The sequence below is a fragment of the Ylistrum balloti genome, unplaced genomic scaffold (assembly GCF_031769215.1).
Source record: "Ylistrum balloti isolate Yb309-2 unplaced genomic scaffold, AGI_CSIRO_Ybal_v1 Utg370242, whole genome shotgun sequence".
NCBI classification, from domain to species: Eukaryota; Metazoa; Mollusca; class Bivalvia; order Pectinida; family Pectinidae; genus Ylistrum; species Ylistrum balloti.
In genome coordinates, this window is record NW_026782196.1 from 140,808 (window position 1) to 156,884 (window position 16,077).

Genomic DNA, 16,077 nt, shown 5'->3' on the forward strand with positions numbered 1-16,077 from the left:
TTTACAGGTATGTTAGGTTAGGTGTAGGACGAGATATGTAAAGTTAGGTGTAGGACGAGATTAGTATGTACTGATGTTTACAGGTATGTTTGGTTAAATGTAGGACGAGATTAGTATGTACTGATGTTTACAGGTATGTTAGGTCAGGTGTAGGACGAGATTAGTATGTACTGATATTTACAGGTATGTTAGGTTAGGTGTAGGACGAGATTAGTATGTACCGATGTTTACGGGTATGTTAGGTTAAATGTAGGACGAGATTAGTATGTACTGATATTTACAGGTATGTTAGGTTAGGTGTAGGACGAGATTAGTATGTACCGATGTTTACAGGTATGTTAGGTCAGGTGTAGGACAAGATATATAAAGTTAGGTGTAGGACGAGATTAGTATGTACTGATGTTTACTGGTATGTTAGGTCAGGTGTAGGACGAGATATGTAAAGTTAGGTGTAGGACGAGATTAGTATGTACTGATGTTTACAGGTATGTTAGGTCAGGTGTAGGACGAGATATGTAAAGTTAGGTGTAGGACGAGATTAGTATGTACTGATGTTTACAGGTATGTTAGGTCAAGTGTAGGACGAGATATGTAAAGTTAGGTGTAGGACGAGATTAGTATGTACTGATGTTTACTGGTATGTTAGGTCAGGTGTAGGACGAGATATGTAAAGTTAGGTGTAGGACGAGATTAGTATGTACTGATGTTTACAGGTATGTTTGGTTAAATGTAGGACGAGATTAGTATGTACTGATGTTTACAGGTATGTTAGGTCAGGTGTAGGACGAGATTAGTATGTACTGATGTTTACAGGTATATAAGGTCAGGTGTAGGACGAGATTAGTATGTACCGATGTTTACAGGTATGTTAGGTTAAATGTAGGACGAGATTAGTATGTACTGATGTTTACAGGTATGTTAGGTCAGGTGTAGGACGAGATATATAAAGTTAGGTGTAGGACGAGATTAGTATGTACTGATGTTTACAGGTATATAAGGTCAGGTGTAGGACGAGATTAGTATGTACTGATGTTTACAGGTATGTTAGGTTAAATGTAGGACGAGATTAGTATGTACTGATGTTTACAGGTATGTTAGGTCAGGTGTAGGACGAGATTAGTATGTACTGATGTTTACTGGTATATCAGGTTAGGTGTAGGACGAGATTAGTATGTACCGATGTTTACAGGTATGTTAGGTTAAATGTAGGACGAGATTAGTATGTACTGATGTTTACAGGTATGTTAGGTCAGGTGTAGGACGAGATATATAAAGTTAGGTGTAGGACGAGATTAGTATGTACTGATGTTTACAGGTATATAAGGTCAGGTGTAGGACGAGATTAGTATGTACTGATGTTTACAGGTATGTTAGGTTAAATGTAGGACGAGATTAGTATGTACTGATGTTTACAGGTATGTTAGGTTAAATGTAGGACGATATTAGTATGTACTGATGTTTACAGGTATGTTAGGTTAAATGTAGGACGAGATTAGTATGTACTGATGTTTACAGGTATGTTAGGTCAGGTGTAGGACGAGATTAGTATGTACTGATGTTTACAGGTATGTTAGGTTAGATGTAGGACGAGATTAGTATGTACCGATGTTTACAGGTATGTTAGGTCAGGTGTAGGACGAGATTAGTATGTACTGATGTTTACGGGTATATAAGACTGGGTGGGAGACGAGATTAATATGTACTGATGTTAACTGCTATATTAAGTTAGGTGTAGGACGAGATTAGTGTGTACTGATGTTTACAGGTATGTTAGGTTAGATGTAGGACGAGATTAGTATGTACCGATGTTTACAGGTATGTTAGGTCAGGTGTAGGACGAGATTATTATGTACTGATGTTTACGGGTATATAAGACTGGGTGGGAGACGAGATTAATATGTACTGATGTTAACTGCTATATTAGGTTAGGTGTGAGACGAGATATCAGATCTGACGTAGTCATGATAACAGTATTCAGTAGAGACGACAGGTGAGGGTGTCGATTGCAATCACGTGTCTTTATTTGTATGTACACATGATTTCTGGGCCTCAAGGTCCCATTACAAAACCTTGAGCTAATTCATCCTCATTATATGTAAATTTCCTGGGCATCTTTAAATCGACTCGTGAATTTAGTAAATATATTAACTATGTCATTAAAGTATATATAGCAACGTTTCTTTGGTTAAAGTGTTTCGATCCGCTGAACATCTGACAAGTCCTAAATTCAAAGGTATTTTATTGAATAAAATATATACAATGACATTTATTTTCAAGTCTTCCGATTTATGCAAGGCTCTTTCCCAATGCCATTTTATGTATTTATATAAGAGAACATTATAACTTCACAAAAGGAAAATAATATCGAGAACGTTTTCTTCATTTCCAGTATATATATACAACAATATCACTTTATTCAATAATGTTTTGACACCGTGTGAGAGATCTTTACAAACTTTGCCAGCACTAGTTGATATCCTACCAGTAAATTGTTATAATGATGACGTCACTACCAGACCCTGTATCAGTTGTAGTCACACCAGGACGATAATAATGACGTCACTCAAAAACCCTATGTCAGTTGTAGTCACATCAGGACGATAATAATGACGTCACTCAAAAACCCTATGTCAGTTGTAGTCACACCAGGACGATAATAATGACGTCACTCAAAAACCCTATGTCAGTTGTAGTCACACCAGGACGATGATAATGACGTCACTCAAAAACCCTATGTCAGTTGTAGTCACACCAGGACGATAATAATGACGTCACTCAAAAACCCTATGTCAGTTGTAGTCACATCAGGACGATAATAATGACGTCACTCAAAAACCCTATGTCAGTTGTAGTCACACCAGGACGATAATAATGACGTCACTCAAAAACCCTATGTCAGTTGTAGTCATACCAGGACGATAATAATGACGTCACTCAAAAACCCTATGTCAGTTGTAGTCACACCAGGACGATAATAATGACGTCACTCAAAAACCCTATGTCAGTTGTAGTCATACCAGGACGATAATAATGACGTCACTCAAAAACTATGTCAGTTGTAGTCAAACCATGACAATAACATGTTCAAAAACCCTATGTCAGTTGTGGTTGCATTAGTACAATAACGATTACTTTATTAAAATATGTAATTTTGACAAAACATGTTCATGCTATGTGACATTCTTTATTAAAATATGTAATTTTCGGGCAATGTGACATTATGAAGTTATACTGAACTTCGTGAATAGAATGACAGATAACGTATCCCAACTAATTGTCGGTATGGGTTATTAAAATTCTTTAACTACCTATGTTAAATGTTATGTGAGATCTTAGATAATCTATACCGTGTTTATGCTATATCCCCAAAATTTACATAACTTGTATGTAAAAAAAATATCCAAAATTAACATATTTTACGACCAAATATGGTGGCATGTAGGCCCTGATAAACTGATGTATCGATTTAAATCCATAATGATTATGTATTATATATAACTATCACAATAATTCATGCCGTCTGGTTCTGTAGGAGGTGATCTCTTACATATATTGTTCTCCTCTGAACTGTAATCAACTTACCGGTAACTAGGGATGATGTACAGAACGTCAGAAGTGTTCCGATTTACTCATAAAACTAAGGTTAATTAGAGGCGTTCCGAAGTGACGTTATTGCATGTACAAAATCGTAAAAGTATTTAGGTGCACGTATATGTAGGAATCCATAAGTTGTGCAAATATGTAAGAATATACAAATATGGAAACTTTTACAAACCTGAAAATAGATACAATCTATCACCAATTTAAAAAAAATTTGATTATATGATGAGATATTCACTCTGTTCCTATGATGTTGGAAATGGTAAATAGAATTTCCTTATAATCAACAAAAGTCAGGGTTTATGTTACCTCTCACGTCCCTTTTGTTTTTAAATCTGTTACCAGTAGCGGTTTAATCCTCAACATACAAAGATGAGAACCATATTTCTATACACCACGCGCTGCCATTCCAAAGTGATTATTCATTATATTGATATTGATGTCGTATCAAACACTTTGCTAGTTGTTTTCCCGTACGTTTATTTTACTGGGTGGGCGGTTGAACGTGTGACACTGACTTCTGCCATTTATACCCGACAATTGCCCGCCTTTAACACTGCACAGCGTCAGGCAGACACACCAAGTCAGCATTTACCCTATCACTTCTGTTGTAAATGGAGATTAACACCTAGAATTTAAAGCTGTTCGCTAACAATTTTCATTATCTTTAAGTGAATCTTTTAACTTTTCAAAACTGTAATGGTTGCGAACGCTTGTACTTATTCACTTCCTGCACGTGACATCACGTGCGGAGCATGCGCGCCAATGAGACTTCCTGTGTATTTGCGTGAGAAGAGAACAGTTGTTGCTTCTCTCGTACAGATGGTAGACGGAAGCATCTAGTCTGCTGCCATGGCCTGAAGCAAATGGATGGAACCCCAGGTGTCGCCATCGTCTGTAACTGCAAAACGTTATTCCTAGCAGGGCTGAGTGACCGTGCATTGTGTACAGTATAGTTCAGACCTATCGGTGCCTAGTGACCGTGCATTGTGTACAATAAAGTTCAGACCTACCGGGGCCTAGTGACCGAACACTGTGTACAGTAAAGGTCAGACCTACTGGGGACTAGTGGCTGGACACTGTGTACGGTAAAGGTCAGACCTACTGGGGCCTAGTGACTGGACACTGTGTACAGTAAAGGTCAGACCTACTGGGGCCTAGTGACCGAACACTGTGTACAGTAAAGGTCAGACCTACTGGGGCCTAGCGACTGGACACTGTGTACAGTAATATTCAGACCTACCGAGGCCTAGTGACTGGACACTGTGTACAGTAAAGGTCAGACCTACTGGGGCCTAGTGACTTGACATTGTATACAGTAAAGTTCAGACCTACCGAGGCCTAGTGACTGGACACTGTGTACAGTAAAGGTCAGACCTATCGGGGCCTAGTGACTGGACACTGTGTACAGTAAAGGTCAGACCTACTGGGGCCTAGTGACCGATCACTGTGTACAGTAAAGGTCAGACCTACTGGGGCCTAGCGACTGGACACTGTGTACAGTAAAGTTCAGACCTACCGAGGCCTAGTGACTGGACACTGTGTACAGTAAAGGTCAGACCTACTGGGGCCTAGTGACTTGACATTGTATACAGTAAAGTTCAGACCTACCGAGGCCTAGTGACTGGACACTGTGTACAGTAAAGGTCAGACCTATCGGGGCCTAGTGACTGGACACTGTGTACAGTAAAGGTCAGACCTACTGGGGCCTAGTGACCGATCACTGTGTACAGTAAAGGTCAGACCTACTGGGGCCTAGCGACTGGACACTGTGTACAGTAAAGTTCAGACCTACCGAGGCCTAGTGACTGGACACTGTGTACAGTAAAGGTCAGACCTACTGGGGCCTAGTGACTTGACATTGTATACAGTAAAGTTCAGACCTCCCGAGGCCTAGTGACTGGACACTGTGTACAGTAAAGGTCAGACCTATCGGGGCCTAGTGACTGGACACTGTGTACGGTAATGGTCAGTCCTACTGGGGCCTAGTAAATGAACACTGTGTACAGTAAAGGTCAGACATATTAGGGCCTAGTGACTGGACACTGTGTAATGTAAAGGTCAGACATATCGGGGCCTAGTGACTGGACACTGTGTACAGTAAAGGTCAGACCTATCGCGGCCTAGTGACTGGACACTGTGTACAGTAAAGGTCAGACCTACCGAGGCCTAGTGACTGGACACTGTGTACAGTAAAGGTCAGACCTACCGGGGCCTAGTGACCGAACACTGTGTACAGTAAAGGTCAGACCTACCGGGGCCTAGTGACTGGACACTGTGTACAGTAAAGTTCAGACCTATCGGTGCTTAGTGACCGAACACTGTGTACAGTAAAGGTCAGACCTACCGAGGCCTAGTGACTGGACACTGTGTACAGTAAAGGTCAGACCTATCGGGGCCGAGTGACTGGACATTGTGTACAGTAAAGGTCAGACCTATCGGTGCCTAGTGTCTGGACATTGTGTACAGTAAAGGTCAGACCTATCGGGGCCGAGTGACTGGACATTGTGTACAGTAAAGTTCAGACCTACTGGGGCCTAGTTACTGGACACTGTGTACAGTTTAAGTCAGACCTATCGGGGCCAAGTGGCTGGACACTGTGTACAGTAAAGTTCAGACCTATCGGTGCCTAGCGACCGAACACTGTGTACAGTAAAATTCAGACCTACTGGGGCCTAGTGATTAGACACAGTGTACAGTAAAGGTCAGACCTATCGGGGCCTAGTGACCGAACACTGTGTACAGTAAAATTCAGACCTGCTGTGACTCGGTGACAACACACGTTTGTCCAAACTGACTAGGTCTACAGGTAGTCGATTAGCTAATGACCTTGTTAATATGATATTGTTTTGTCGTTTTATTTTCGTTGAGGTCTTATAATTCCCTGGTCAACATGCTCTGGCCATATCCGCTGGGGCCTAAACCATTCCTGACGGTGGCCGAACTGCTCAGGACGGCAGGCGATAAAGACACAGAATCTGATGGTCAGTTCTACAACGTGAACTCTATCTGAGGTGACCAGGTCAAGTCTCCTGGACTCTGAGGATGGACATTGCTAAAAGGTCTAGATAACTGCAGTATGAAGACGGACATTGCTAATAGCTCTAGATAACTGCAGTATGAAGACGGACATTGCTAATAGCTCTAGATAACTGCAGTATGAAGACGGACATTGTTAATAGCTCTAGATAACTGCAGTATGAAGACGGACATTGTTAATAGCTCTTGATAACTGCAGTATGAAGACGGACATTGCTAATAGCTCTAGATAACTGCAGTATGAAGACGGACATTGCTAATAGCTCTAGATAACTGCAGTATGAAGACGGACATTGTTAATAGCTCTTGATAACTGCAGTATGAAGACGGACATTGCTAATAGCTCTAGATAACTGCAGTTTGAAGACGGACATTGCTAATAGCTCTAGATAACTGCAGTTTGAAGACGGACATTGCTAATAGCTCTAGATAACTGCAGTATGAAGACGGACATTGCTAATAGCTCTAGATAACTGCAGTATGAAGACGGACATTGCTAATAGCTCTAGATAACTGCGGTATGAAGACGGACACTACTGGCAGGTTCACGGTACTGGATTGTGAAGGAGGATCACAGTACTGTAACGTCTACCATATTGTTGTATTATACTTGTACAGACAGTACACTAGCTTTAATGTCATTTCAAAATGTCTTACACGTCTCCTCACATTTAAAACGTATTTTTAATATATTCAGGGACGTAAACAAAATCATAAAATAAATGCGCATGACTGATCGCCACACGTGACATCGAGAATTACAACCATTGGGGTCGGAGGCTTGATTTAGAGACTATACAAAGTAATAGCCGTAACTTTAAGTTTATTTACTATAAATACACTACGATAGAGATATCTGTAACTAGATGGGATCTTCTATATTTCGTTTTACGCCATGTTTGTACGGTACAATTGAATGGTTATAACTTTTTCGTGAGTGGATAATCAGACATTAAACATCAGTGAAGTTTAAACCGTGTAATTCCTAGATATTGACAGAAGAGCGATCTTATCCTCTACAAATGTACCGCAGCTATCAAAACAAAACATATAACACTTCCAGAAATTAATCTGCCTTTGTTATTTCACACCTCATTTCAATTGTATATCCATTGATAGTATCGATTGTAAATATCGGTATGGAGAATATACAGCAGCGCTGGGTGTGGCATTTTTTAATTTGCAAAATAACAAACAAATAAATCGTTTTATTAGTTTTTATTTGATGGTTTTTCGCTTTTGCTTTTCATGATTTATGCTTTTTAAATAAATATAACACACGTTTTACACACAAAGTAAGCTCTTGGCACTATAGTTGGAATGCTGGTCACAAACGTTTGTCCTCGCCTTCCATTGTCTTTATTGGTATCAAATGATGTCAGGAGTTCGGCAGGCGACATTTAATGTCGGGTATCAAATGATGTCAAGAGTTCGGCAGGCGACATTGAATGTCGGGTATCAAATGATGTCAAGAGTTCGGCAGGCGACATTTAATGTCAAAGGTAACATACAACCATGGGACTAGTTCATAAAAAAATCTTCCGTATTTATAATACTCAAAAGAAAATTCAATTTTCACACAAAAAACTGTCATTTCTCCCACATTGTTCTCCTCGAAATACACAAATACGACACATTTGTATAATCCATCCACCAAGTCACAGTGATCCTTAAGATATCGGGCGAGATAACGTAACTAACGCCAACCTTTCTTGATGTTATGGATAAGTCGTCAATGGCGGGAAACTGTCCCGTGCTTGTCTCGTACTTCATGGGCCGGACAATGGTTAAGTCTTGGATTGTTTCATCTGAAAAAGAAATGCAGAAACGTGAGAGCAAGCACGCGAACCTAACCCTTGATCTTAATCGAGAAATCAGACATACGTAAGGGAAAACCCACTAAATTACATGTAATTGAGTAAATTCCGTTTCAGAAAAAGTTACATATTTATCACAACGCACCTTTTTGTAAGTTGATAAATCATCCTCGACGAAATTGTTTGTAGAAGTGTCAAGGTCAGACGAGTTCCAGCAATTCGACTTTCATTGGTGCAGACATTGTCGACGTCATTTCGTTGTAAGGCATTATAAAAAGCTAGTGTGGTAATGTCACTTCCTGTCAGATCGTTGTAATGAAATCCGTCAGTAAATTGGTTTCTCGATGTCACTTCCGGTCGTTGTAATGTGTGAACACACTGGTGGGTTAAAGCAGTCCGATATATCACATAATCTCGGTGGATTACACGCTTGTGAGGGAGTTTACATAGTGTATGAATATCACAGATATATTATGGCTATCACATCAGGGTTGCACGGGCGCTTGATACAGTCTGAAAGAACAAGCAGTAGTCATGATTAGATAATGGAAAATATTAACGAGGTTAATGACAAGTAAATCTTTTAAATATCTTAATTTCAAACATAATCGAGACAGATTTACGGATTCAAAGTTTATATGGAGGATTTATGTTCAGTAAGCTTACCTATAAAGATTTTGGCCCTCTTCGTTGCAATAAAAATGATGGAACTTTTTGTTGCTTTTCATAACAGCTTGTACTTTCATCTTTCTTGAAGAATGTTTGTGGCATCATATTGTGGACGAAATCTTTGACATTTGTTTCGTTTATCAAACCATCTTGAAGACCTGAAAAAACAGGGAAAAAATTCAATAATCACTAACTGTGTTTGAAAGTACATGTTAATACAAAAGGTACTTGCATAGGTGATAAAAAAAACTCGGATGTAGGAAACATTTCGATGATACCCCAAGGGATTTGTCATCTTATCAGATATGAAATCATGAGAAATATATCATTTTCTATGGTGATGGGAGCCAGGATTTCTAATCATTAACTTCTACTTGAGATACTGAACAGGTGTTTCCTTTTCGGCTTCCCGCGAATTAAGTTCTCCTCGACCGGAAAGTACACAGGTGACTGTGTATTACAACTATATATGTATTTAAAGTACACACGTGTTATCAGTGAAACAGCTGTTCCGGCTGTAAAGGAATTCTTAGGATTCTTACACCGCCAGGTGAAAATTTGATATTTAAAGTAAATAATTTAATTTACATTCAATTAATCTTTTCTGTTGTGTATTTTTCTAGATTTAATTGAAGTAGTGTAAACAAGTTACTCTTTATTTTCTGAACTGCGTTGTAGTTAGTTTGTCAGCAGTAGACAAGGCAGTGTAACTGTTAATGATTCTGGTGACTCATAAAACATGTCGCTACACCTGAAATGACACCTGATCGTTTTACCTATCAAACCACTCAGGTAGATCGCCGCGCATGCATATACCTGTATACGTATCCCAACACCAACAAACCTATAGCCTTTACCATCTGTTTTCAAATGAGCACCATCTGCCGTCTCGGGACAAATTTAGAATACACAAAATATCGTGGGAACGAGAAGAGTTCACAAACATTTAAGTACCACTGACAATAAATAGTTTGAGAAACTCTTTCCAATCCCGTGATAACTTTGATAACTTAGTTTTATTGGGTTGTATATTTCCTGATTCAAGCAAGTTTTTGCACCTGGCGATTTAATGTATCATAATTTTATGTACCGACGGAGTGTACTTAAGGTGTTAAGGACGGATCGCTTACCTTTGCTGTTTAGTCTCTCTATAAGGGCTCTATGCAGCTCATCAATGTACTTCACTGCTTCCTCAATTACAGTTACCTGAAGAAGATAAAATCAACATAGTAAGAATGTCAGGATGAAGGATATGCGAAAATGTCTTAATTTAAAAAAAATGAAAAAATACAATATGAAATAATTATAATAGAAAACGTCTTATCGTGGTTTAATTTCAATAAAATGTGTTACAGTGTGAAGAAGTACGTAAATAATTCCTTATATGGTGTTGAAGTAGTTAATGTCAGAACATGAATAGATATTAAAAAAACGACTATAAAGATCTGTTTTGATGCTGTAGAACGACTGTACCAATCAGCCAGGGTGATTTTCTATACACTTTAAACATGGTCTATTGTGCTATTTATGTAGGCCTTTCCGTGTTTGAAATTCGACCGAGCGGAGGTGACTCACCGGAAATTTATTATCATTGTGGATGAATACCCGTCATTTTGTCGTTATCTACTGTCGGGGTCCGTTATATATGTACCTATCGGGGTATTCAGTACGGTCTCAGGTAAAAGTTTCTCACAGGTGTGTCAATATTGCTCTAAAACTTCATAAAATCCCAATCTCATATATCCCAGAGGCAAAACACATAACAAGAGACAAGAAAATAATGACCTCCGTCTTAATAAACGTAAAAAATATTGATGTTTATGTAGCGTACCGAGTGACATCGACAAACCGGTAATAAAACATACCAAACGTCACATACGGACAGTCATCACTGAATATTATGGGAGTTAAATTCTAGTATGAAATGACCATATGTTTAATTTCATTACCATGTCCTGTTGGGCAGTTTTTAACGGATCACTAAAAACAGCTGGTGTATTTCATAGTTAACAGTATACGACAAATTATGCTAATCACGAGGATGTATCACGTTTGCACTTAGTCCCATATGTCAAATGAAATCACTTAGTTGACCCGTGGCGACTTGAGGTATTTACGGTTGGAAAGTGACAAGTTCCATACGATATAATATAATTATCACTGGTCCTATTCCAAATCTATTAAAACTGAAAAATATCGCCACCAAGAACGCTTATAGTATTCTATCCTACTGATTATTAATAAAAAAATCATTGATTGGTTAAAATAGTCCATTAAAATCAATGAAATCGACACATTTTGAGAACAGATTGACGAATCTGTGACACGAATGCTCTAGGCGGATACATATTCACTGTGGAACATTTATTGAAAATTCAGCATTCATTTCAATGCCATATGCCTTACGATATGACACGATACTGGTCAGGTGGCCAGTCAAGTCTCGAACGATCGTTGACCATCATGCCAGATGCCAGTAACTATACTCAGCACGTGGTGGTGGAGTTCGCGGGTGACAGTCGATGACACCGCGACTGTTTACACACGGCCCTATCATACCATCTTAACGACCCTAAATCTGCCACCCAGCTAAACGGTCGTTGGGGCAACCTGTTACGGCACTTGTAATAAAATACACTTATTGGAAATCATCCTCCACATGTCAAGAGTGATTTGTCCTCTATCACGGGGCGTGACACCCGTAACATATGTTTCCTCTGAAAATCACCTCCCACATGACATTGTCTACATCTGACTGTCATACCGAAAATATATCGATCTGAAGTTATTCATTCAAACAAAAGGGTCGTCTTTCCCTTTTTTCTGTTTCCCACTCTCTCACGTCAAAATTAGATGTAACACGACCATTTAACAAAAAAGTGTCAATCTATTGTAAAATCGTGACGCATCACTTCGGCAAGTCCATCGATCAAGCCAAAATCAGACCTATTTACAATTTCGAGATTTCCATCTTCTGTTCTTTTCTTTAATCATTTTTAATTTGTTGGACAGCTTTTGTAATACAATCAATATTTTGAAAATCAGTGTCTAAAAGAATTCCTAAACTCATTGTACCCGACTCTAAATCAACGAAAAAGGATAACATTTATAAGCTTACCTTTGAAACTTTGTCTTTGCTAGCGATGGAGGGTACCATATCTCGGAGTCTGGCATATTCTCGGTCCCTAACACGCTTCAGATGGAGCTTAAGATGCCGACGAGCAACGGTCTGGGTCGGGGAGCGTTTGCTCTTCTTGATGCTGTTGTACTGTACCATCTGTATAAAAAAAATAATATTGACATTTTAATAAAATATAAACATTTCATACCACATCAATAACATCAGTTTCTTTAACAATTTCAAAATTATTTTAACTGTCATATCATAAATGGATTTTGAATCATATTTATGACATGATACTATTTTTACAACAAAGTTCGACATGGCTGTATGGTGCAATATTGTAAGTGTGACATTTTAAATTAATTAGTGATATTTGAATGGGTAATGTTAGCATGTTTCAATTTCCGATGATAAATTGAAACTGAGGCATAAACTAATGAAGGCAGGAAATAAACTGAAAAAACAATGTACACTTTATCATTTACTACCAAATAATAAAATAATTAATAAATATAAAAAATATTAACGACTAAAATTTTCTTGTGATAACTCACCTTCATTTTTCCCTGTTAAGTATAAGATAAAGCAATACACGTGGTGAGAGTAATAGCAAACAGGTAATTTCCAAGCAGCTGTGTAAATCCAGTGCAGATGTAAAAACTCGTTTGAGAAAACCGCGTGTGACAGCCGATATATAGCCAGCGCGGAGTAGTGATCAGTTAGTGACAGTCCGCGCGCAAGATATAGTGCTCATGTAAACACCAATTAAAATAGATAAACACTCGGAAGAATTTGAAATGAAGAACGTAACACACGAAATGAGTGTAACTTACGTATTTGTTTATGCTAATTAAATAGAGAAAGGCTTAGAATAATTTAATCGAGACATTTGTTGAAACAGATGTGAAAATAGTCCCTCAGGTAGAAGCAGACGGTTCGGTATCGTGGGAAAACAGAGTATTTGTCGTATAATTACCCGCGCTTAACAAAAGGTGCTCTACCTGACTGGGGCGTTACTGACTAAACCAAATGTTACTATCGCCAGATTACTCACGCTAAAAATCAGTGTCAGCACTTGTATAACGTACTTGTCGCCTCATGTCAACTGTTCCTGTGAAAGTAATACCACAGGGTGTGCATGTCTGCTATCTGTTTTGGCGTGTCATCACAGAAGAAAATAATTCCGGTATCCGTGACACGGAAAATAACACATCATTTTTCGGTGTCTGTATAGATAGAGACCAGGAATGAAAACAGATATATTTGTGGTGTTATGCTTCGTCAAATGAAGGCTAAGCCGTTTCATTTATCGTATTTCCCTTTTTCTTTCTTTAAATTTCAAGAAGTAATTTCCGACGTTCCCACATAAATTTGAGTTATCTTGGATATGTGCTGACGTAACTGCTATTTTTTTTGTGTAAACAAAACTTTAACTTACAAGGCTGGTTGACAAAGCAGTGTGACCAATATCGACCTGCTTCATTAGATTAAAACCGTCATTCTTCTAATTAGCATCAATTCTAAATCTTCGAACATCTTGTTCTAACAATATAAAAACGAGCACCTGGTGAGTCGGGTTATAATTTTCATTAGGGAAAATACATGTATTGGTAATTTTCACTTCATTAGCGGTAAGATGATTTCGGAACAAAATCGATCTTTATCCAAGTACGTGTCGGCCTCACTAGTACGATCTAAATACAATGTAAAATTATACAAATAAATACGATATATTATTGATAAAATATTTTCTGCTATCAATACCGAAAAAAGAAAACCATTTCAACGAATTAGAACAAAGTCACTCAAAGCGCTCATTATAAAGGGCAGGTATAATGTTTTAAAAAGGCAAACTATACTGAACTTACGGAAAGTGACGTGATATCGACCTGTTAATGACTTTATTTATACATTTATATGTATTTAAAATTGAGCAAGATGAGGGTACGACGCAAGGCATCATCTATATAAGGGTTTTTGGCTGTTTTGTTCCAAGGTTATCGATGTATAACTACAATTTAACACGAGTAAATGCAGACAGTGATGTGAATTACTCTAGCTGATTTATAGTAATCTCTTGATAAGTTAGAAAATATAAGGTTACATCTTTTTTATTGAAATACAGTTATGCTTTTATCGACTTCAAGATTTACGGACAAGAAATAGCAAAAATGTTTCGTTTGACGCCTTGGAATAACGACCATTATATAACTGCCCATCGCTTCACTCATTTTGATCCCACAGCAACAGATTCAACATTTTTTCTCAGTATTTCTTATGTTGAGTAAAGAAAATCTAACATTTATTCAGGCTATTGAGAATTCGTTAAAAAAATCTCCAAACGCGGATGTCATAAGGAAACCATATCTTTACCAGACTTAATTTTACAGACGCATTATAAAACACGTAAAATTGAGGTCTAATTACTTACAGGATGACGTTACGCGGGAGTCTTTCATTCATAGCATCATAACTACGTGCGTGAGAGAGATTAACATTTTCTACACGGAGTGATTATGAGCATTACAAAGGTTATAGTGTCAGTTATAACAGTAACTGTAAATATTACATTTCAATGTCGTTTTCAGCAACATACAGTCTCGATATGACGGAGTGAAATAATACAGAACATGACACTGTCTCTGGACAAATCGGACAAGGCGAAATCATACAGAACGCGACAATGTCTCTGGACAAGTCGGACAAGGCGAAATCATACAGAAAGCGACAATGTCTCTGGACCAGTCGGACAAGGCGAAATCATACAGACCGCGACAATGTCTCTGGACAAGTCGGACAAGGCGAAATCAAACAGAACGCGACAATGTCTCTGGACAAGTCGGACAAGGCGATATTATACAGAACATGACAATGTCTTTAGACAAGTCGGACAAGGCGAAATTATACGGAATGTGACACTGTCTCTAGACAGGTCTGACCGAGCTTGATTAAAATACAGAATGTAAATCTGTCTCTAGATACGACGGACAAGGCGAAATGATACAGAACGTAATAATCTGTCTAAAAACAAGTCGGATGTGGCGAAATGATACAGAATTTAATAATCTGTTTAAAGACAAGCCGGGCGTGGCGAAATGATACAGAATTTAATAATCTGGTTCTCAATCATTCGGACAGGGAATAAAGAATATCACAATTGCCCGTCAGTTTTCTAAATTAATCAGATGTGTAACTCAGCCGTATCTCTAAAGACACCGACGTGAATTCTCATGATATCAATCAATTCCTTGAATTTTCACCTCGTCAATAATTAAACTGATATAACACTGAGGAATGTGACAAGAACCGTTATAAAGAAAACCTGCCGCTATGTTTGATATCACACCATCCTAACACTGTTTTACCGCTTCTAAGTGATCTTACCGCCAAAAGTCACGGTTACTGTCCATGTTCGGTCACCTGAATTGACTTAAGTATACCCATTAACCAAACAAAGGGACTCCTCCTCACGTGACTAGTCAACTTATTTACTTGATTTTGCCAATGAGCAATTCGCGTATGTCTGTGTATGTTTCTACTTCTCCGTCTCATTACACCCGAACACCGGACCATTCAGTATTGATGACGTCGTCTTTGACTTTTGGCGTAACAAAATATCACTCATTTATCTATACCCCTCTGAAGACTGACCGCCCCATTACTGATTACTAGTATAGCAGGTGTCGGGGTATCTTTTCCGAAGTACGGTTAGTCCGATGTTTACTTAAGTGTGGCGGAATTTTAGATTTGAGGAAAGAATGGCGACGATGAAACATTACCGGCATAAACAGTTTTCAGACAGTAGTTCTTTTGCATGACAAAACAAAA

The 16,077-nt window shown here is 38.4% G+C and overlaps 1 protein-coding gene across 1 annotated transcript; it reads right to left on the bottom strand.

The window, feature by feature from the left end:
* Positions 1-9,122: 9,122 nt before the first annotated feature.
* LOC132552279 (uncharacterized) lies at positions 9,123-12,858 on the bottom strand. Its single transcript, XM_060216442.1, has 4 exons — positions 12,804-12,858; positions 12,244-12,402; positions 10,256-10,331; positions 9,123-9,283 (listed from the first exon to the last, which is right to left on the bottom strand). Exons 1-4 carry the CDS (start codon positions 12,807-12,809, stop codon positions 9,123-9,125), a joined length of 402 nt encoding a protein of 133 aa, XP_060072425.1. The 5' UTR covers positions 12,810-12,858.
* Positions 12,859-16,077: the final 3,219 nt, after the last annotated feature.